The 23,026-nt window shown below is 54.1% G+C and overlaps 6 protein-coding genes across 6 annotated transcripts; 2 read left to right on the forward strand and 4 right to left on the reverse strand.

Annotated features, from left to right (window-relative positions):
• Positions 1–1,622: 1,622 nt before the first annotated feature.
• BBK36DRAFT_1139723 (hypothetical protein) lies at positions 1,623–2,471 on the reverse strand (the record flags this gene model as incomplete). The annotated part of the gene is made up of 3 exons (XM_024893332.1): positions 1,623–1,989; positions 2,091–2,213; positions 2,425–2,471. 3 exons carry the CDS (start codon positions 2,469–2,471, stop codon positions 1,623–1,625), a joined length of 537 nt encoding a protein of 178 aa, XP_024751544.1.
• A 6,654-nt stretch (positions 2,472–9,125) lies between these two features.
• On the reverse strand, positions 9,126–12,409 carry BBK36DRAFT_1134868 (N-terminal fungal transcription regulatory domain-containing protein). Its single transcript, XM_024892447.1, has 5 exons — positions 12,151–12,409; positions 11,748–12,063; positions 9,801–11,496; positions 9,309–9,658; positions 9,126–9,168 (listed from the first exon to the last, which is right to left on the reverse strand). Exons 2-4 carry the CDS (start codon positions 11,982–11,984, stop codon positions 9,354–9,356), a joined length of 2,238 nt encoding a protein of 745 aa, XP_024751545.1. The 5' UTR covers positions 11,985–12,063; positions 12,151–12,409; the 3' UTR covers positions 9,126–9,168; positions 9,309–9,353.
• Positions 12,410–14,486: 2,077 nt separating this feature from the next.
• BBK36DRAFT_1114050 (hypothetical protein) lies at positions 14,487–14,754 on the forward strand (the record flags this gene model as incomplete). Its single annotated transcript, XM_024889979.1, has 2 exons — positions 14,487–14,622; positions 14,681–14,754. 2 exons carry the CDS (start codon positions 14,487–14,489, stop codon positions 14,752–14,754), a joined length of 210 nt encoding a protein of 69 aa, XP_024751546.1.
• A 625-nt stretch (positions 14,755–15,379) lies between these two features.
• On the forward strand, positions 15,380–16,918 carry BBK36DRAFT_1114216 (aldehyde dehydrogenase; the record flags this gene model as incomplete). Its single annotated transcript, XM_024890000.1, has 2 exons — positions 15,380–15,843; positions 15,913–16,918. 2 exons carry the CDS (start codon positions 15,380–15,382, stop codon positions 16,916–16,918), a joined length of 1,470 nt encoding a protein of 489 aa, XP_024751547.1.
• A 450-nt stretch (positions 16,919–17,368) lies between these two features.
• On the reverse strand, positions 17,369–19,521 carry BBK36DRAFT_1114894 (hypothetical protein; the record flags this gene model as incomplete). The annotated part of the gene is made up of 4 exons (XM_024890074.1): positions 17,369–17,945; positions 18,048–18,686; positions 18,754–19,004; positions 19,120–19,521. The coding sequence occupies 4 exons, from the start codon at positions 19,519–19,521 to the stop codon at positions 17,369–17,371; spliced, it is 1,869 nt and encodes a 622-aa protein (XP_024751548.1).
• Positions 19,522–20,545: 1,024 nt separating this feature from the next.
• On the reverse strand, positions 20,546–22,353 carry BBK36DRAFT_1134870 (hypothetical protein). Its single transcript, XM_024892448.1, has one exon. The coding sequence runs from the start codon at positions 22,096–22,098 to the stop codon at positions 20,785–20,787; it is 1,314 nt and encodes a 437-aa protein (XP_024751549.1). The 5' UTR covers positions 22,099–22,353; the 3' UTR covers positions 20,546–20,784.
• Between the last annotated feature and the right edge of the window lie 673 nt (positions 22,354–23,026).

Genomic DNA, 23,026 nt, shown 5'->3' on the forward strand with positions numbered 1-23,026 from the left:
TCCATTGTCTGTCTACCTTTCTCATGGGAGCTCAGTATTACGTCCTCTAGCAATCGACCGGGTTTTGGATATCGCCGCCTTTCAGCCTCATTCAGCCCTTGATTTGGCCAAATCTTATCAAATCCGGCTGAGGACAGTGCGGCGATCCGAGCAGGCATCGTTTGCTTCGAACCGCCCTCCGAGGACGCTAAGCCTGCAACTATGGACCGAATCAAGCTCGGTGCCTAGGCGCGAGGGACATGACCAACCGGCCGCAAGCTTGAACCTGGAGAGGAACACGTCCGTCTGATACTGCTCGTCGTGGCCCATGCACAGTTTGCTCGACAAGTCAAAGGTGGCATCCGCCCAGTCTGTCCGATGACCCCCGTCCAGAGTGACATCAACGCAGTGTGCCCTGCCTCAATTTCCACGCTGTCGGGACCGTACGGTATCATTCTCATACCTCGCGCGGCGGAGTCATGGACTTTTGGTTCTAGGCCACGACAGGGTAGTCTGTACAGGGAACCACGCGGACTTCGTCCGAGACGCAGCTGTTCCTGTGTGTGGCAGTGGCCGAGAAAGGTGCCTGAGCCTGTCGGTCAAGCCTCAACGTGGGATGTGCGGTTTGCGCAGGCAGGCCCATCTCTTCATCGCCCGCTGTAGAGTTTGGCTCGCCGACAGCAGACATGGCTCCAATAGCACTGCCGACCGCGACCGCGCCAACACTGGAAATCTCTCTATGTACTCTGCACGCACAGTTCTGTGATTCCAGGTAGCGGCACCGCAATCCCCAATTACGGCACATTACAGTGTGGAGAGCCATCATGCAGTTGGGTAGATGACCGTCGACTGACGGCAGTGGGCGGGCGATGGCGCCACACTGTCTCTCATACTCTTATCTGCACACATTTGAGTGGTAGGAGTACGAAGCACGACGTGGTACTCGCGGAGGGAGAAGCCCGAAGTGGAATGACGACGCAGAGCCCTCAATAGGGAGAAAAGGTGCCGAGAGTGAAGGCCCAGCCAATGGACGAGAATGGCCCGACTGGGGAGCCGGGTACGGGGAGGTCAACCTGGGCTGAACGGCAGCTCCTCTGGATTTTTTTTCCTCTCTCCTCTCTCCCTCTCGCACTGCTGGCTCAGGCGGACGAAGCAAGAGAGTTCGGCCCCGCGCCTGGCCACTCATCTGATGGCGTACCGCCCCATTACGCTAATGCGCACTAACATAGTGCGATCCGAGCCGTCGGGACGCGCTAGCAGGGCTTAGTTCGCCTAACATTGGCCAGAGACAGCGCACGCCCCCTCCACTAGCCAGGCATCCCTGCGACTGCCCGCAGAGCCCCTGCGCGGCCAATGGGCGACCTCTCCGGACTTGCGCGCTAGTCCCGAAGCAGAGCGCCTACGCGCGCGTCTACCCGCTGTGAAACGGCCTGCTATTGGGTACCGACAGCGCCGTAAGCGAGCCTGCACTGCAACTGCAACAACTGCAGACATCGCTCGCTGCAAGGCCAACACACAACCATCCACACCCTCACTATTCCCAGACGGATCCTGGCTGTCGACCAACGCCGCTTTCTGTTATGATTTCCGCCTGCTCTGCGACACCTTTGCTGACTGCTATTGGGCGGTGCTCTGTGCCGCGTTCAGTGCACTTGCTCTTGCTGCTGGCTTGCAGCCTCCGCGATTGCTCTCTGCGTCTCATTTCGCATTTCTGCGGCGCTTTTCTTTCGCATTTCCGCTACGCAAACGTCCATGGCCGGGCGTACCGCTGCACAATACAATGACGTGCCCCTTTGGTCCTTGGTAACGGCCTTGGTCTGCTTCGCCGCACCCGGAGACCTACTGCGAAACCATCGACGAGACAGCCTTGCGTTGAGCCATCTCGCAGCCTTACATGGCGCCGTTTGAGAAATGCCCCTGTTGACATCCTTCTCGCCGACGTGGGCAAGTTGACCACAAGAAGAACCGTTTGGTTCCTGCCAGTTGACCTTGCCCCCTCCCGTTCCACGTCTGCGTGGAATTCGATATCGTTGGTCCGAGACATGGAACACTACAGAGCGGCCAACGAGCAATTTCCTTGCCAGGCGCATTTTGCTTCTCGTGTCCCTTACTCTCTTTCGCCCAGAGCTCCCGCTTTTGCCGCCCTTTTCACGTTATCGCCGTGCGCATGTATGGAAGTCTTCCGCTCTCGAGCGCCGTCTTCACTCTGGTGGCATAACCGGCGGCTATCTTGACTGCGGATGCTCACGCTTGCTGATCGTTGGTGTTGTTCACATCTAAGCGCCAGCTTTGGGGCCACTGCCGCAACTGGGATTGCCTTTTCTGTTATAACTCGAAGATTCTCACCGCACCCTCACAGCTTCATCCGCGTCTACGAGACAACTTTCATTAGCCGCGACATGGCCAACGACGAGAAGACACGTCAAAGAGCGGCAGCTGGCTTACCATATTTGATCGTCGAACTGCTGTGTGACCCCGTAATTAATCCCCATGGTTCTGATGTGATGCAAACTGGGCGCTACCGGGCTGTTGGGCCCTGTCTTCGCTGGTTCTTCTCTTGCTAAGAGGGGGGGCGCAATGCCTCCCCGCTCGCCTGCTCAGTTTCCCGTTTCTTGCGCTTCCATTCTACGTCCGGCCGATATGGCCTGGTAGCCTGATGGCTCAAGGTTCTTGATGAGGCCATACATGGGGAATCAACGGTGCGTTGTATGGTGATCCGCCGCAAGGCGTTAACGTGCGAGATAACCGGCATCCACCAACAAGTCGATCTTGCATCTCTTCAACGACCTGAACGGATTCCGCGGCATAACCAAACTTTTATTCGGCCGTACTATTGGATTATACGCCTTGACTGCGTCACTCCGTGCCCCTGCAGCGTGGCATTTGCAAACTGTCTTGCTCACGAGTGTCCGCACTCATGCTCGCGACCACGCCTGCGAAGTCATCGTTCTGCCTTCTTGAGAGGTAGCTGGACACGTCATGGCCGGCGGCTTGCCATCAATCTCACATTCCCCTCACAAAGCTTCCTGAACCCACTCAGTTGCTGTAAATCTGGCAGCACTTGTCTATTCGAAGCGTTATACCTCGCACACAAGACAAATCTGCAGCCCACCAGGAGATTCTGTGAGCTCACGGCCAGTCCTCCATGAAAGTCCCACGAGACAGGGCCAAGACTCCTGTCAAATGGCTCTCCTCACTTGAAGAGTCCGAGCGGTGGCCACTTGCCCTCCCACATCAACCCTTTCCCCGGAATAACGCGGCTCAGCGATGTCAAGAGCTGCCATTGGCTACAGAACCGCAGGATCCAACAACTCCGCTCTCTGGGCCGATAGAACGCTCGACTGTGCGGGCCGTGATTGCTCAGGAACAAGAGACGATCGGTCCGTCGTTCAGGATTCAGGCGGCGGCTGCAGGTCCCTTTCCGCATAGATCCCTGGCCCAAGCCTGGATGAAAGAGGGACAGGTCGAACGAGAGTAGTGGCTCTGTCTTCTTGCATTGGTGCCTCGCTCCTCTTCTGTCCCCTCATTCCCACGACCGCCATGCATGCGGACACTGGCAAATGGGTCCTGTCGGATGCAGGGTTCTTCGCCGTTCCGCTACAGGCCCGTTGACTCCATCCGGGCCACTGGTTACTCCGCAGACTCTTGCCCATGTTATGGTACTTCTGTAGTATCGCTCAGGGTCGTCCTGTGGTACAAGAAGATGAGATGGAGCAAGCAAATCCTCCCCGTCCCTTGACGCGCTCTCGTCTGTCCGTTCCAGGCCCTTTCCCCACCATCACAACATTCATCATCTCTCACTCGTACGAGTTTGGTTCGCTCTGAACCCTGTCCCTGGGAGGCAATCCTTCTTGCGCGTATATCTCGTTTCTTACGGACCTTCCGGGCCAAACACATGCCATCGGGATTTTGTCCATTTGGCGCCAACCTCTGAAGTCACGCTCTGTTGATGGCTCGCTCGACGCTACTTCTCGTTGATTCGCTCTGAGTACGCATTGGCACCAATTCTCTTCATACATATGTATGACATAGCTGGAAACAGTATCCGCCTTAGCCAGCCAATGGTGGTTGGCGAGGACGGCTCTCCATTCCGTTTCAACTTGGTCTCTTCGCTTCCCAGATATGCTGCAGAGGAGGACAATCTCATCCGTGCTTCACATACACTTTCCATGGCGACGAGGCAAGATTGGGACAGGATCGTCTCTCTCGAAACGCATGGTCTGGTATAGACCGATTGTACGTCACCCGCACGCCATAGATGTTTTTCAAAACGTCATGCTCACCTCAAGATTATATCGGCGGATATCACCAGAGCCGAGGATTGCGCTCGTCTTCATCATACAGGGTGGTCCGTACCCTCGAGAGCGATTCCGTGGGGCCATACACATACGGATCATACAGATAGTCCACACCAAGACGGAAAGGGGACAGGGTCTTAGCAGATATCCAAGCGCAGGCAACGCCAGCTGTCTATGGAGTACCGGGCACATAGTACACCTCCGTGTACGGGCAGTTTACAAAGGGGGCGTCTGTGTAAAGAAACGGGAGCTCCTAGGAGCGTTTGCATTCTTCATGAAGCTCGAGGTCTAATCCTAGCGAGGAAGTGCCAAGCGAAACGAGCATTGTCAAGGAGCACCCAGTGGGCAGTGCACTTTTTCAAAAATCAGCAATTTTTGGGCATATTCGCCTCAATCCTGCGCCGCCTGACGCTGGCCTTGCCTCGGGGAACCAGGGACTTGTACGGCTTATTTGTGTTCGGCAAGATAGGGCTGTGGATGCTCGCAACCGATCGTTATATGGAAAAGCACACCTCTTGCTACAAGGTCACCTGGGTTCATCATCGGTACGTGCCTGATACCCCCTTGCGTTAACATGTGGGTAAAATACATATTTGCATCATATGACACCGATGGTGATCCCAGACAATCCGCTAGCCATGTGTCCGCGGAGAACATCATAGTTGCTTGCCGCGTACTGACGATATCGCAGTTGCGTCTGTTTTGCTCAGGGCATGAGATTCCTCCCTGCTCTTCTCCATTTGCGCCTCGCAGCGAGAATCCCCCAGGTCCCACAGACAAGTATGCAGAATCTACAGTGTCTACCAACCCATGCGTCAGTATCTTCATAATCTTTTGTCTCGCAGGCTCACCAACATCTGCATAGTATCTATCGACTTGCAGACACACGGGCGCGATCCGGACGAGTGCGCCCAACGCTGTCGTTCCTCGTAGATCTCCGGACCTCTGGCTGGATCGCGCGCAACAAAGCCTGCCGGCAGTTCGATTTGTGCGCCGGCGACTTATTGCCTCCCAAAAGTCTCCGCAAGACCATAATATGAAGGCGAATTACAGAGACCTCGCCGTTCGTGTTGGCTCCATCCATGACCCAGGCCTGGTCTTCGCTTGTACTGCATCTTTCTTTCTTCTTTTCCCCTCATTTCTTTCCTTTTTTCCCTCTCCCTTTCTCAAATACCTTTTACCCTGCCCTGGAAGGAATGAGATGGGATCCTTAGCTGCTGTTGGTTGGTCGACATAGATTGGTTTTTCCCTCGATCGATTTTAGACTTGACAAGAGCCAGCACGCCCCCCCTTCTTACTCTCCCCACTTGGGTAAATCAAGGCCGACTTCGAGGTTAATACCAAGGAGCGGCCAAGGCTTCTTCTCCTAGTCTGTTTCCAGAGCGATATGTACTCCGTATGAGTTTGGAATCGATGACTTGGAGGAGTGGAAAATCTAACAGGGCTCGTTCTAGACGTGAGGAGATGGGGGGTGTGCGTGATTTCCATGACGCCCAGTCGCCTCGCCTCATTCGACTAGATGTTTTGACTGGCATCGTTCGACGATTGCATTGGGCCAAATTGGCAAATCTCCTCGTCGCCTAGCGTCGGATGCTTGAGAGTGATGTGCTGGCTGGTCTTCGTTCGGGCGAGACTGTGGTGCCGAGTCGTTCGTCATTCAGTTGAAGCATGATTCTACTGGAGATCTGCGCCTCAAACAAGGCAGATTCGATCTTTACAAGGGAACGAGAAATTATTGCGCCTCTCTTTGCTTTATATGCTCGCCTGTATTGGCAAAGAGACGTCGGAGCTGATGTGGCCTCTTTTTGGGCCGGCCGGGTTTTGCGGCCTCGGGACGGCCAGTTCGGGAGGCCAAGCGCGACGACACGCCACGACACAGCCGGCATACATCTAGTATAGGCATGAGCATGAAAACTGCCTGCCTAGGAGTGGGAGTATACGTGCACAAGCATATCAGGATCTCCTGCGAGACAGTGCTCTTGCTCCGTGGGCCTCCCGTTGTTGTGGGATGACATGCCCAGTAGGCGGCAGCTAGGAACTACTAGACACAACGGCATCTGCGGGTTTCAAGAACTGGCGGTTTTGCAGGAAGGGCGAGCGAGATTCGGGCCCCCTCCCCCTCCTGTTGGCGGCTTCATCCGCTCTTCCCGTCCGAATCTTGGGAGTTGTCGTTGGCATAAGGCCTAACAGCAACATGAACAACAACAGCAACAACGGCAACGATGGCAGCAATGTTCGCGGAGAAATTGAAAGACAAAAACGGTCTTGTTCTTTTTTTGTTTCTCCCTCTCTCCCCCTTTAAGATGAGAGGACTTGGGCGCTACGGTGAAGCGACGCTGGGCGAACACAACGACCAACAACACCCTGAAGTCTTGTGCAATCTGTGGAATTACACCCTCGCCGAAGGAAGAAATGCTACTGTGATATTTGGAATTCGAGGGAGTCGGCGGCGGGTAAATTGTATAGATTGGCATTCGATAGGGGAGAGAGACGGGGGCCACAACTGCCCATTGGTGCGTTGGTTTGAGGGTGACTTTGGATCCTAAGGGGCTGGGTAGGAAGAGTATCCTCGTTCCATCACTATCATTATTATCCTTACCCTGTTGTTGTTTTACCCTTTAACCCTGGATGTGCAGTGCAAGTGCAGGATGCGGAACTTTTCAAGCGAGCTCACTTGTTACTTTTTTCGTACTCAGGCTATTATGACCATGATCATCTTGATTATTTGTGATAAGTCGGTTGAGGAAAGGGATACTGAAGATATGACAAAAACTGAACCTTGAGCGTCTAGGTTTACAGCCGAGTGTAACATTAGGTTGTCTGTTGTGCCCTGTTTCCCAACCCCCTTTTCCTTGGGCGTTAGTCCAGGGTCTGACCAACAGCAGAAAGTTGAATTTCTGTAGTAGTATCTCGTTTAGCAATCCTTGGGGGCTGTGGGAGAACGAGAAATGGAAAGGAAGATAGAGAGTAACGTTGAAAGTGCCGTCTTCTTATTTTAGTTTGCTTAATTTGTACGTTTGATGATCTTGTTGAAATTTCTGGAGCGAGATTTTGACGGGATATGACATATGATTTGGAATCTTGAGATAAGACGATAGACGAAGGACGATGTGCAATCTTTGGTGTTTGTTGGGCATGAGGAGGAGTCAGTCGTCGTGCAGGGACTGTGTCAAGAGGAACACGTGCCTTTTCTCTATGTTTGTAGTGTATGTTTGAAAATTGGAGGACAAGCCTCTTTGACGGACTTCAAAGGAACATGTGGCCTTGATGTAGGTCTCCTGGATGAGTTTGACTGTGGAGAAGGGAAGATTGATGGGATAATTGTTGTGGTTGGCATCGAACTTGAAGTCTGCTACAGACCTTCTCCTTTCCCTTCTTGTTTTTCCTTCTTGTTTTTCCTTTCTCCCTGAGAGGGTGAGTTGTGTTTTCACGAAGGGTATTGATCAAGCTGAACTTCAAGAACACGGCCTGGAACGTCCATGTATTCGAGAATCTTGAGAGAGTCATTGATACCCGTCCATGGGAATCTACGAGAGATCTTATCGTAAGGTGTCTTGATGTCGTAACCCTTCTTCACTGGAAACGTTTGTCTTTCTCCAGGACGTGTTTTTCGCTTGGCTGTGTACTGGGAGTGTTGTCGTGTTTCTGTCTGCTCTTCTTGTTCTCTCTATGTTTATAGATGTTGTCTTCTCAAATACATTCCTCTATGTATTGCTTGTATAAATCGCTTGAGAGCAGTCTTGCAAAGCATAATGATCTGCCTATGGTGAAGATTGTTCCACCCACGTCATCCTTTATCAAATAGTCCTGTAAGATATGCGTGTACCTGGTATGTATGTCAGAGAATGAATGTCATGATATGTTCGCCCTTATCGAGCAGAATGGTGCTTTTTTCTTCTTCTTTCGATTTCTCATTTGACCTTGATTTGCAGTATTGTCTGAGAGGCGCACTATATATAGGTCGGGTGAACTTGAGTTCAAAGATCTCTTCAGAAAAAGAGTATCCTCACATAGAATAGTATTCCGCATGGAATATTAGGTAGTGCTCTGAAATGGAGACAATAGAAGTACTGTAGCAAAGGCACATCGGAAGGGCTATACTTAACCTTGGATAGACCTTCGTTCGCCTTAGTATATCAGACTGCTATATACTGGCCAGCTCATGGACTAGAAATGGCAACTCCAGGAGGGATTACTCTCACAACGAAAACAAAAGCCAGCAACAGACATTGGCAATATTCAATTTGAAAATGAAGCTCTATATGCATATTAAATTGACAACTAAGCATTGCAGTTAAATCTGAAGAAACATATGTCCTAAATGGCGAGCTTGTTTTAGGGTAGATGAAGATGAAGATATAGAACGTAAAAAGCCGTAAATTCGCAAATGCCATAATAAGATACCCCCGATATCGTTCAATATACAGTCCTTCATTACAACTATCTACATGATATGCCTGTATGATTGTATGGCACAGTCCGAGCCCCTTTTACGTTCGTCAAAAAAACATGAGCAACCTAGATCCAACCAATGCGTTTCCCCCATGACCAGCAGGATAAGAGAAATATGACAATGACAGGAAAGAGACATGTAGAGTAAGGAAAACCATGCCGGCATATAGTAAGAATAAATAGCAACTGCAAAGCCAAACATAAAAGCAGACCTAGGCAAGGTATCCGCGAGAAACGTCCACGCGGTACCCCCCAGGTCCCGAATGATATGCTGTAGCGCACGCACGCGCACTCAAGGTAGAAAAAGCACTCTGGTATAAGATAAAAACTCACAGGTGAGGACCCCAGCTTGACCCCCTTCACATGCTAACACTGCCAAAATAAACATCATCTTTGCACTCGTTCATAGCACGAAATCAACTCTGGACGCAGCCGATATTGATTCAGCGGTCTCTTGTGTCGTCGTCTCTGCAAGCTTGCCATTTAGGTTGGGGCCCTCTCCGGTAGTAATGAAATGGGGAATCAGGAGCAAATGGGGTATGGTGAAAGGAAAAAAAGGAAGAAAAGAAAAGCACCGACTCATGGATTCAGGTCCCCGACCCCTTCACTTTGCTTCTCGGCACTCTATGCACCCTCGAGAGGCGGCACAAACGAATAGTTGAAGTCAAGGAGGCCGTCCAGCATCCAGTGCTGGGGATCGAAAAAGTCATAGTTGGTGTCGCCGCCATAGTTGATGTTTCCAATCATGCTGGTCGTTCCGGTTGCAGGGGCAGACAAGCCTGGGGCGCCTGGTGTTAGTACACCATTCGCAGTGAGCATGTTGTTGGACGTGGGGAGACTGTGTGATGGCATCAACGTGCTGTCAAGTTGCGAAGACGCGGCCGAGGACTCATTGGCCGAATCCGGATTTGTAGGATGCTTCAGGGCGGCTGTAGGAAACGACGCAAGGTTAGCTTTTCTGCTCTACTACTCAACAACACAACCCCTCGATTCCGATGTGGAAAGAAGTGGGAAGGAAGATAAGAAAGGGGGAGGAATCCTGCAGGTTTGAATTGCAGCTGGTGTACCCACAGGCCGACATGTATCGCTTACCTTCGAGCGATCCTCTGCCCAAAGCTTGATACTCCTCTCTCCATCGCCAAACGGAGTCGAAAACAAGGCTCATGCTGTGGCGACATCGTACTTTGAGCTGCAGGCTGTCGTCGACTTGGATGGGCGAGTCGTCTTCCTGGTTGTAGTTCTTCTGATCCAAACGGGCGCCGTTCCACATCTGCACCATTAGCTCGGCCAAACGCCACTGCAAGTCATTGGTAACCACACTGGTGGCACGGATGGCCTGGATGGAACGGTGGAAGAGGTTTCGCCCGCGCTGGAAGTCAATCGTCTTGGAGAAGAAGGACCGCATCAGCTTGAGCAGGGTAAAGGCAGCGGCGACTAGCATCTGCTGGATGTAGTTGGTGGCGTACAGCAGAAAGGTGCCTCCAATGTTGTCGTGCGGAGAGGTTACCTTGTCCACTTCCAGGAGGTCATCCAGGAAGCTGACTGTCGCCCGCCACAAGCCCATCAGGTCGTCCAGGTAACCCGGTGTCTTGCTGGAGTCGAAGAAGCCGGCCAGCCTCATATGGAGGGCGGCAGCACGCAAATGGAGGTTGACAACGGGGCCCAGCTGCTGAGACATGATGGAAGCGTACAATTCCGAATACTCGCGTCGGTATACGCGCATGAGCATTGCCCTGTGTTCGTCACCGGCAACGCCTCTGGGATCACTCGCGTTGCTATACATTTCCTTGGAAACCTTGTCGCAGAATCTTTCGATTTGAAGACGGGCCTCCAGCTCAGGAGACAGATGCAGCGCCGGATCGTCGCCGGGGCGGAGGGCCAGCGTCCAGTCGTACAACGAAGAAGCCGGTTGGCCGTAGCCAGTGCCGATGTTTTGCGCCACAATGTTGCACACGGCCCACGTGGTGACACGGTCGGCAAGCTGCTCCTTGTTGAGATCGACCGACGTTCTCGAGAAGTCCTGGATGTGGTTGGGGCGATGCAGCCCAATGCCAGTGGCCGTCTTCATCATGACACCGCAGAGGATGTGAGTCGGATCCGACGTGGTCGTGCTGGTGGGCAGCGGCCAGGCACAGAGCAGGCACATGGCCTTGACGACATAGTAATTGCTCGGTACCTCGCCGATGGTGGTCCACAAGAATCGAGTAAGGGGCCCAGACAGGTTCGAGATGAGGTTGGGGGAGTTGGCAGGGCTGAATCGACGCGCAGCAACAGCGACAATGGACCAGAAAAGGAGAGGGTGCTGTTGATGATATTGGTCCGGAGATTGCTGGGGGTTGAGGAAGGGAAGGAAAGGATGGTAGAAGGCAAAGAATTCGTTGAAGAGGTGGGTGACTGCTTCGTCTGTCAACTGGACCCCCTCCAACTCGTGAGAGAAGCGCGGCATGCTATACGAGCCGCCTCTCTTGAGGTGGAGCAGCGAGGAAACGGCCTCGTCGGAGCCCATCAGAGAAGGGTTTCGCGTGTGTGTGTAGGTCGCAGTGCTGGGCGCCATTGGAGAATTGAGTGTTTCGTCGTCTTCGAGGATGTAGCCCTGAGCCTGGGCGCGGGCGATGTTACGCCGCAGTCGGTCAATCTCCTTTTCCATCTCGGCATGCTTGGATCGCTTGCCGATGCGCTTGAAGTTGGATTCGATCTTGCACTCGAGCTTCAGACGGTTGCACCGCGAGCAGCTCTGGAACGGTTCCTGGACGACATTGCATCGTAACTGTTGCGCAGCAATTACACCACGGGTTAGCCATCTGGACGAACAACCCAATTCAATTGGCGGCGCAGAGCCAGGAATGGCAAGGTAAGCCAGGACAGAGGGGAGCAAAGCAGAAGAAGGCTGAGTGCAGACTATAGCAACAGCAACAGCTCTCTCTTTCTCTCTCTCCCTCTCTCTCTCGCACACATCTGGTATGACTAGAACATGCTTGGCGGGGAGACGGGCTCGCAAGGACGGGGGGGTTGACGCACCTTTTGCTGGCGACACTCGTTGCACGCCCGCTTGACGCCGGGCTGTCGCTTCTTGTCGTGCTCGCCGTGGTCGTGCTGGTCGCCGTGGTCGTCTTCGTTGATGCTGCCGGGGCTGCTCTCGAGGCCCATGCCAGCGCTCCTCTTGCGCTTGGGCATTCCATTGCCTTGGCGAGAGCTGGCAGGGCTGGTCGGGCTCATCGAAGACGCCCCGCGGCCGACGCCCGGTGAGCCATCCATGCCGTTGTACTATTGCGCTTGGGCCGTTTCTGGCTTGCCTCTGAGTATGCCTCTCTGCTGGCCGAGAGATGGTGCCTGGCAGCAGGTTGGTGCAGGCGACGCTGGAGCGAGGCTGACGGAGGATAGATGATGGACGATTGAGGGGAGTCGCGGCTACGGAGCAAGCCGAAGCTCAAGTGGCGGCTTTGCGGCAGCCGTGCTGGTCGCGCGAGGCTGCAGCGGAACAGCGGTGGTGGTCAGAATACTGTAGGTACGACGAATGCTGGCGAGGATGATGCTGGAGCAGTTGGTGGTGAGGGCCGACAGCGGAGGGCCGCAGACGATGATGCTGAGAGGGCCTATGACTGATGTCTCGTAATTTTTTGGCGATGGCGGAGGAAAAAAAGTCGGCCAAGTTGGGGCACCCGCACGCGGCATGGCAAAAAGTAAAGTCGACGTGCTGGGACGGTACCTGCCGGCGCTGCCAAGTCGAGTCAAGTGTGGCCGGGGGAGCAGGTACAAGTACCGCGGAAGTACTCCGTACCTGCTGGATCTTGGGTTTCTAATACTCCGTGGATCCAGACTATTTGCTTCCGTCCGTCACATCAAGATCAAAGTCCGTGGCAGCAATGCACCGTGAATGACTCCATTCTCTTCTTCTCTTCTCTAGTCTAACTCTGACTCTGAATACCATTCCTCTTGATTGCCTGTCCGCTTTTGCCGCAGTCCCGCTGACCCCGCCTTCTATACATACAAGTGAGAGACGTTGTATTTCTCATCTTGCCGTGTCCTACCTCTCATTGCCAACGTTGCCAACCTCCCACGCCAGGTACTTGCGAGCTACTCTCATCCTTCAGGCGAACCAAGCTACATCACATTCCGCCGCGGCCACCGGTGAATTCCAAGTTCTCTGTAATACAACTGGCGCCTCCGTATGCAAGTGCTTGCCGTCCAGCTGCAGGCCTTGTCCCAAGAAACCCAGAATTGGCCCAGGAAAGCCCCAAGACGTTGCACCCCAAAAGCCATCCAAGTCCACAAGGCGCGGAGACTCAGCCAGACAAGGCCAGCCACAGTGGGGTTTGCAGACTCTGATTGGCCACATGCTGTATCAGGTATCACGTGAGAAGGCTGGTTGCGGCGCTGAACCAATCAAAGCTCGTCAATGAGTCTCAAGAGCGGGGTACTGCTAAACTGCGAATGTGGGCATCCGCAGCAGTTGTGGCCCCTGATTGGCCAGTCGGCCGTGGAGGGCGTCGGTCTCATGGCAAGGTGCAGCACTAACGCCCACTAATGCCACTGTGCAGCGGAGCTACTGAGTTTGTAAAGACGGGATTCTGGTTTGTTAAGCCTTGGGGATAGTATCAGGTACTGCAAGGAGAGCAATTGCGGTCGTACTTGGTTTCTCTACTTTGCAACACAGAATATGGATAATAAAGTGAGTAAAGCCATGACATGAAAGATTGACAAGACAATACGATGAGTAATACTGAGTGCAGCTTCCGCACAGAGTCATACCGGCGCGTCGTAACTAATGACTGTCCAAGTAAGACTACTCATGTACATATAATGTTAGCGGATGGGGCGACCCTTTCCTTTTTGCCTTTCTACCTTAGTAGTACAGCTCAGCTGGTGTGATTGCTTGTCTGCATTGTACGTAGGAGAACAGCTGCACTTTAGCTTCCACGATTGTTCCCAAGCAACGCGCCTCATGTAAGACGCAAAATAAGAAGTCCTATGGCAATATGTATTATACAAAATGCGCTGTGCTTAGTCAGGCTTCAGCCGGCACTTAGATGCCCTGCCTGTTGAGGACGGCTTACCTAAGACAGCGGTCGGTCGTTCAAAGCCGCCCCAACATCTCACCTGGACAAGTAAGCGCTTGATTCCCTCCATGGACTGCCGACCTTATCTTGACTACAACATCACAACTGGATTGCACGATTACCTACTACTTCGTCTTCGACATTACTGCCATCTTCGGCTTCTTCTTCTGGCGTCGATTGTTTGTGGATCTTGCTGCAACCCTCCGTTCTCAGCCAACCGGAGCTCACCCTTGGATCTCGACGTGTATTCCACTTATAACGAGTTCCCGCGGCGAACCGGGAATCTCCTCTCCCTGTCTCATCAGCCAACGTGGCCTTACTCCCGACTGACATCGCCCCAGGCCAATCAAAGATTGACTTCCATTGTACCTGAATAAGCTTATCGCCAATCGGAACCGTGAGACATCTTTCCCCATCTGGGCAGATCGAGCTGTCTCGGACCAATTGCTGGCTTCTTGCTGGTTTCTGATCTCGCCCTATCCTGTTCTCCCCAGGAAGCGTGGAGACTTTGTACATAAGCTTCTCTTTCTCTGCCTGGGTCTTTAAATAGGTCATTGGTCATCCTTACCTCACCGTTTTGATGTGGTATTGACCACTCCTCTTCACTCTCTGTCACCCAGCTCTGTCCCGGTCCATCATACCAATACTACCTACTTTGTCGAGACGCCATTTTGTGTCTGGGGGACGTCCGGCATTCATCATGACGGACAGCAAGACAGAAAAGCAGCCTGTGAAAAGGGTCCTGAAGCCGGTCCCTGATCGCGGAATTTACGTGCACTCTTCCAAGACGAAATCCAACGATCAATTTGCCCTTCCCGGCTCTGTACCGGAGCCTGGTAAGTGCCGTTGTTCACGTCCTTTCTTAGAATCGGGTCGCTTACAAGCTACCACCAGAAATCGTTCGCATCAACACCATGGCAGTGCCACAGCCGTTTCTGGAGCCCGACAAGCTGGAGCAGTGGAAGTGAAGCAACAGATATCTCTTCCATTCTTCGGATTTATTCACGATTCACCCATGAGCTCTCGGTCGGAAATATCGACATTTGGGCCTCTATCCCGAAAGACTCTGACTAATGAGGGTGCTGGCTTGGCTGGTTTATAATCTCTGGCCGGGGAGACGCAGGCCGTGCCGGGATTCCAAACAGCCCTCATGCTCACCAAGACATTACTCACGAGACCCCTTGAAGCCCTCGGGAGACGACCACGGCTTCTCTTGTGTTGCTTGAACGCTGCAGTGCCGCCTTCTGGAGCCGACGCTATTCAGGTTCCTAGTGGTCGAGCCTCATCTGGAACCGACCCCGCACAAATCAAGGTGCCATTGTTTAACATGACTATCAAGTTACCCAGTGCGCAGATCACTCACTATCCATGCCGACAAATTCGATCGTCGGTTAATAATCTGCACGGATTCATGGCCTCTTTATGCATGCAGATGTACTCTTCCAACGGTATAAGTACCTGCGTTTGGCCAAGGCGAAGGAGCTGGAATAGTCAACAATCAGATCGCTTGCTTGCTTCGCCGTTTGGCTAGCTCTCATACCAGTCAATCCTCCTCCCACTCTCCACAGCAGCCAAGCCGCGTCATATATCAACATGTTCCTGGGAGACACCAAGGACGCGCACGTCGTGCCCTTCTTCATCAACGGCAAAGACTACCATCCAGAGCGATCCTTCGACGTCGTATCCCCCGTCACCGGCAAAGTCTCCCATCGATGCGGTGCAGCCACCGTCTCGGACGCCGCTGCGGCCGTGGATGCGGCGGCTGCGGCCTTCAAGACGTGGAGAAGGACGTCACCTGCGTATCGCCGTGACATCTTCCTCAAGGCCGCCGACTTGATCCAGCAGAAGGGCGGCGAGCTGGCCGACGTCATGGCAAACGAGACGGGGGCTTCTCTTCCCTGGGCTCTCTTCAACATCAAGACTGCGGCCGAGCTGATCCGAGACGCTGCCAGCCGAATCTCTGCCATTGAAGGGTCGTTTCCTTCCCTGGCAGACCCCAACAGCAGCGGTATCGTGCTACGAGAGCCCTACGGTGTTGTTCTGTCCGTGGCTCCATGGTATGTTTTCGACCATGGCTTTTGATCCATGCAATCCGCAGAAAGCACACATCTCACAGCTTGACTCAGGAACGCTCCCTACATTCTGCCCACCCGCTCCATAGTCGGCCCAGCTGCCGCCGGCAACACCGTCGTCCTGAAAGCTTCGGAGCACGCGCCCGCGTGCATGAGGGCTCTCATATACGTCTTCCACGAGGCGGGCGTGCCCAGCGGAGTCATCAACATGATCGCCCACGACCGCGACACCGCAGCCGAGATCACCACGGCGCTCATCGCCAATCCCCACGTCAGAAAGATCAACTTCACGGGCAGCACCGGCGTCGGGCGCGTCATCGGGCGGCTCGCCGGCGAGCACCTCAAGCCCGTCATCCTGGAGCTCGGCGGCAAGGCGCCGGCCATCGTGTGGGAGGACGCGGACCTGGACCTCGCGGCCCAGCAGTGCGCCATCGGCGCGTTCCTCCACGGCGGCCAGATCTGCATGTCCACCGAGAAGATCATCGTCCACAGCAAGGTCCGACCCCAGTTCCAGGAGAAGCTCGTCGCCGCCGTCAACGAAATCTTCCCGCCCGACAGCCCCGCACCGTTGCTCATCAACGAAGCGGCCGTCAAGCGCAACAAGGCGCTCGTCCAAGACGCCGCGGCAAAGGGCGCCACCGTAATCCTCGGCAACGTCCACAACGACGACGACGACGCCAACGAGTCTTCCCGCGGCGGCAGCACGGAACTGCGCCCCGTCATCGTCGGCGACGTGACGCCCGAGATGGACCTGTATGCCACCGAGTCCTTTGGCCCGACCGTCTCCCTCCACGAGGTCGAGACGGAGGCGCAGGCCCTGGCGCTCGCCAACGACTCCGAGTACGGCCTCACGGCGGCCGTCTTCACCGACGATCTGAGGAGGGGCCTGCGTTTCGCGAGGGAGATTGACAGCGGCGCCGTGCACATCAATGACATGACTGTTCACGACGAACCGGCTCTGCCGCACGGAGGGACCAAGTCGAGCGGGTTTGGGCGGTTCAATTCGGCCATTGGGCTGGACGAGTGGGTGAGGACAAAGACGGTTACTTTTAAGCACTAGATAGATGGGCGATTCCCGAATAAAAACGAAACAAGTTTCCAAGAGGCGGATGCACTCCGTTTTTTGCCATATACCTTACGTCTTAATATGTTCACCTTTCAAGGACAATTCCATTCATTCATTGACTGCGAAGAAAATTGCTAGCACTCGCAAGAGTATCTAGGTAGATATCTAATGCTAGAACAAGAAAACTCTATAACGACAAGAAAACCATGTTGAATATAGCAAGTAAACGAGGGGGGGTATCAGGACGGTCAAGCACGCTCAAGCACGTTCAAGCCTTGGAGTATTGAAAGGAGAGACCAGTTGGGTTGAGAGAAGATGAGAGGAGAGGAGGGAAAACGCGGAATGTAAAGCAACAAAATGACAAATCGAAAAGACGCAAAGATTACTACTCTCCCCCAATGACTAACTGCAAAACTACCATCTTCTCTCCCTCTCTTTCGCTCTTCATGTGCGAAACTGCAAACGTATAATGGAAAACAGCATATTCTGCAAAACGTGAAGCATGACAGCCACGCTGGTGGGCAAAAGCTCCGGCCAAACAGCCAGATCCAACTTGCCCTCCAATCCAACGTCGATGCCAAAGAAGAGCGCAATCAGCCCCCGCACGGCGAGACTGGCAACCAGCTCGCACCCCCACGTCACCATCGAAGCGTAAAAGGTGAGGTTAAAGTCGTACTGCAGCGTCTCGTCCTCGGCTTTATCAAAGGCAAAGTACGGGTACACGTCCTTGTTGGCGCCAAAGTGGAGCACCAGGATGCTGCCCAGGAAGGTGGCCATGGACGTGTTCTCGGCCAGGAAGCGGATGAAGAGGTTTCGAGTTTGCAGCTTTTGATACGTGCCATACGTCAGCCCACTAAGGCCTAGCATGGTCAAGATTCTGTGAAATAGGCGAGTCATCATGATGGGTGTGATGATGACTAGCCCCGTGGAAGAGAGGATCTGAAGGATGACGAACTGGGACGGGGAGCGGAGGCGGGCGTATAGAGCTCGAACGTAGGTCTGGTATGTCAACATGAAGTAGCTGTGTCATTATGTTAGCAAGTCGATTCCAATTCAACTCAGTAACCAAGGCTCGGGCCAATGTGCGAAGAAGAAGAGGATGAATTGGTAAAGGGAGACAAACAGCTTAAAGACCCAGCTCAAGGGATAACTCCCAACGCGCTCGCCTTCCTTGATGCCCAGCACCCAGCCCGTGAGAGCATCGAGCAAATGCACAGTCACCACCCATCCATACACGTACACAACAGTTTCGAAACTGTTATGAGGCAACGTGCGGAGGTAAATCTCGGCATACGCCTCTCCGAGGACATAGGCCATCAGCCCAATGAAGAGCGCTACGCAGAACCACAAGAACCTCACAAAGCTTGCCGGCAGCCATCCTCGTCGCAGCGCCACCCTAGACGTGCCAGACGGAGGCAGAACCCTCAAAACTTCTTGCTCCCAGAGGTCGTCGGTGAGGTCGTGGCGCCGGCGCTGTCTGTTTGGAAAAGAGTCAGGCTCCCCGGTCCACCACGAAGTCGTAAAGATGCGCTGGGTCTCTGAGAGTGAGTGCCGTAGCTTGATGTGGCGCTCGTTTGTCATGAGGATGAGAAAGGAGATGGCGACTGGCATGGCCATGACGATGAAGGTCCATGATACCCAGGCTGTGTTGTGGGCTGTGAGGAAGCGAGTAGAAGGCGAAAAATAGACGGGAATGGGAACAGCAAGAGAAATGACGGCGAGCAAAGAGACCGTCACGGGGAAGCCAAAAGACTGCGGCCACCTAGCAAAACATTTATTGTCAGCTGAGCGCCAATGATCTGGAGGCAACGGGAGCGCATGTCGCATACCAGTTCAAGCTGTAGAGATTAAACACTTTGGTGATCCAAATCAGCGCGCTGAGGTTATAGAAGCCGTAGTAGACGAAGAGAAAGAACCAAAAGTTGACCTGCACGCGGGCCTCTCCGTGACCGGGGATCTTGCTGTCGAACGTGGCCACGGATTGTGTAAGTCGCAGCCAGAGGCCAGTCGCAATATCGCCATCGTCGCCCTCGTCCGGAATCGAGTACTGCGGGAACGGCACCGCACACCATGCAACGGCCTGAATGAGCACATGTGTCAGCATTAGGCCTGGGAGCAAATGCGCCCACACTCGCAAGCATTGGGGATGGTAGCAGCAGAGCAACAGAACAAGACACGCAAACAAACAAACATACCAGCGCCGCAGGAAGGAAGACAAGCAGCCCATATCGACTCCACCACCTGTCCACGACGCGCTTCACGGCCGACGGCCTCGGATTCACAAACAAGTTGATGAAGTAGCTCTGCCACAGCCTCTCCCATCTCGATCTTGACTCGCCATCGTCGGTCATGTCACCGGCACTGGAGCCATCTCGACCGTCCAGAAGCCCGGCCTCAATCTCAGCCACAATCAGCGCTCCGTAACCAACATGTATGCTGTCGCGCCCATTTTCATAGTGAGCGGAGAGAAGGCCTAGGGGGCTGCTGGGTCGACGCTGCCGAGGAGGCACGGCTCGGTAGCGGCCGAGCAGAGGTGATGAGTCTGTAGGGCGGACGCGCGATTCAGAGCCCTGGGTGAATTGAAAGAAGCTGGGCATGGCTAGGCCGCGGGCAGAAAGAGAGACACAGCTTGAAACAAAGATGAAGCTGCAGACGAGAAGCAAGGGCGTGCGTCGAGACAAAATCAAGCGACGGGCGACAAGACTAGACAAGAGAAGCGAGGCGGAACAGCTGGGCGCTGCTCGGCCCTTTGTCGTCCGTCTCGTCTACAACTTGTGTAGGAAAACGAGAGCCAGAACAGACAGACACACAGAGAGGACAGGACAGACGGTTGAGACAAGCAGCTGGCTCTGCGAGAGAGCTCGGAAGACAAGAAATGCAAACAGTAGCCAGATCGGAATGCGAGATCGGGGCGTCGACACTCGCGCGAGAACAAGGGCGGCCAGCAGCGGAGAAAAAAAGCATGTGGGAATGACCTACGGCAGGGTCTCGTGGGCAGAGGGGCATCCCTGCATCTGCATGATGGGGGTCGGATCGCGGGCGTTCTGGTGTGTTCTCTTGGAGATGGGGGAGATGCTGGTGCGTGGAGATGTCCACTGGAGGCTACGTGAGAGGCTGGAGCTACTACTGTACCTACCTATGCACAGCAACTTAACACCCCCGAGACACAGCTGGAGCTGGAGATTAGTTGATCCAATGCTTGTTGGGTCAGAAAATCGGCGCTACAGCAGCAGCTGCAGCAGATTTACAGCAGGTTCACGGCAGACTGACAGCAGACGCACAGCAGATGCGGTGCCCTCTGGCGAAGCAAATTTGCGGCAGAATGACGCGGTTGCCGCCAGAGGACCCCTGAAAGCCACCTGGAGGCACAGGGGCGGTGTAGCGGGAATGACATCACCGGCGCCTGCTACTGGGCGGCAGCAACGCCCAGCTCGGGCTATTAGGCTGCGAGGTACATAGGCCAGGGCAGCCCTATTCAGCCTTTGTATGACCTGAATGCCTCAACTCCCTTATGTAGACTACTACCAATATCTGGCTCAAGGCTCCATCACCAAGATGATACAAACTCACGCTGCTCCTAGTTGATGCAGACGGAGATTTTGTTTCGTTTTGTCTATTATGGCCCTTTTGCCTGCTTTATATATATAACCTTACCAAGAAACTAGTAGATACTGAAAACTCACGCTGTACTCCCGGTTGCCAAACTTTCCATGATAGAAATCCCATCAGCCTTACACAGGCATGCTGTACAATACAAATAATTCCCAAAACGCAGCTGAGTATATGCACCCCAGGTCCCTCCACTTTAACAAGTCAGATCAAGTACGATAACTCTATGCTTCATGACTTTCCTCCTCATATCAACGCTTCACCACCTCAGCGCCCACGCCTTCCTGTCTCGAGATTACCGATCCATCGTCGGACCCTCCAACGACATCATCTGAAAACGCCACCGATTTTGTTGACGTTGACTTGCGGCTCGGCTCGAGCACGTCGCCGTTCCATGGCTTGCATTCTTTGACGTGCTCTCCACACCGCAGACACGTCCAGCCCTCGCCCTCCTCCCGGTCCAGCCGTGTTGCGATGCACACGAAGCAGTAGATGCACCCACAGGGAATGGCCTCGTAGGGATTCGTGACATCCGTCTGCGCCGACCCGATGACGCCGCTGGAGGCTGCCGCCGCCATGATCTCGGACTCTGACGACGCCGCGGCATTCTGGTCCTGATAGCAGATGGCGCAGGTCCTCTCGGGCAAGAAGCCGTACTCGCCGTTGGCAGAATCGCCCCCTTGTTTTGTGTTGATAATCTCCTTTGTCTTCCGCCAGGTGCGGCTGAGCCACCGCCGCCAGCGGTTGATGCCAATCAGGGGCAGCACAAATAGCAGGAATTCGGTAAAGGCGTGCCATACCAGCTGGCGGTTGAGGTACTCAAAGGAGACCTCACGGCTAACGTGGCTCGTAGGAGGCGCCAACCGCATGCGCAGGACGCGGTCGAGGACGGTGCGGTACTGTCCGCGGAACAAAAATACGAGAAAGGAGACGCATGCCGCGGCGGAGTGCACCGTGGTCAGTCCAGATGTCAACCGGGACAGCCTTTGTACTCGAGGGCTGGGGTCGCTGTACCCATCATCCTGATCCACGAGCCAGTCCTCCCATCTGTTCCAGGCATATTTGCCAAAGACTGTGACTAGACCGTACAGCGACTTTTGTAGCTTCGTCGGTGGTGCCAGCACAGGGCCCCCTTTTCGGGCGTCGGTATACTTGAGGTTCTGCAGCGCGGCTCCGTAGGTGGCGTCGTTGTCCCAGACGGTCAGCTTGAACAGGATGGCCCTCAGCGCCAGCAAAATCTCGGCGGACCAGTCGTCCTTGAGGTGTCCACCGGCGTAGTACTTGAGGGCCTCGCCAACCTGCCCCTTGAGGAGATCCAGCAGTTCTTCATCCAGCAGCTCGGCGTCGACCTGCGCCACGCGAAACGCAGGCCGGGCGCTCTCTATAGAGGAGGCGGCATCCCATGCATTGGCGAGGCGGTTGAGTGGATAGGGCAGACGCTGCAGCTGTGCGTTGACGCGGGAGGACTCGCGCTGGGCCGCGACCCGGGCTCGTTGTTCGACCTCGCGGGCCTGTCGTCGTGCAGCGACGCGCTGCTGGGCTTGGACGAAGCTCGAGTCGTTCATGGAATCGGCATCGAGGGTTGGAGGTCGGGATCGGAGTCGGGTTATACAGTGGTCAGGTTCTTGTCGTTGTTGTGTCAAGATTGCATGCTGCACTGGGGGATCGCGGGAGGTTGAAATTGTGCTGCAATTGAAATGGCGACTATGGAAGCTGACTGGACGGGAGCTGAGTGAGCCGAGGTCTAAAAGCTGGGGTGACTTCGGCTCGTGGATCTGCGCGGTGATAGGCCGGGGCCCGAGCCGTCATTTAGCACCAACATGTACAATGGAAGTACTAGTAGTAACAGAGATGAGCCGAAGCACATGCAACTGACCTTGGGGATGGGAGAGGCCATGATTGTCTGCATTGTTGACTGTTTCACTACCATCTAGGTACCTGACGTACCTTCTGTTGTGCGACGATGAGACAAGGCATTGTCAAAAGCTCCAAGTTGTCATGTGATGCGGCGCTCTCTTAGTTCTGCAGAACGGAGAAATGTCACGGTAACTCTGATCTCCTTGTTTGCGTTGTGCTTGAGAATTATGATGTGCACCCGATTTCATCTAAAATCCATAGTATTTGCTTTACCAAAACGCAATTGAACGGGCCACAGGTCAGCACGACAGCTCATAATCATTCATCTCTTTGGGGCTATATCACGACCCAGCTGGAGTAGTCGCACCTCTTCGAGAGGTACCGATACCCTCTCTTCTTAGTAGATACAGTACCTCATCAGCTGCTGCCTCATCTGGGCTCACATGATGATACCTTGTATATCTCGACATGCTCTATTCTCTGCATACCATCCACCTTGTCTCTTTTCATGTATGTATGCAACATCTCCTCCTCATATCCAGCTCCAGCAATCGGAATCACTTGTACCCTCACCGTCGCCCCTCCACACACTCCATGCCTTACCTGAGCATCAGATGGCACTAAAGCAGCGGGACC

This window comes from Trichoderma citrinoviride (assembly GCF_003025115.1).
Source record: "Trichoderma citrinoviride strain TUCIM 6016 unplaced genomic scaffold BBK36scaffold_4, whole genome shotgun sequence".
Lineage (NCBI taxonomy): Eukaryota > Fungi > Ascomycota > Sordariomycetes > Hypocreales > Hypocreaceae > Trichoderma > Trichoderma citrinoviride.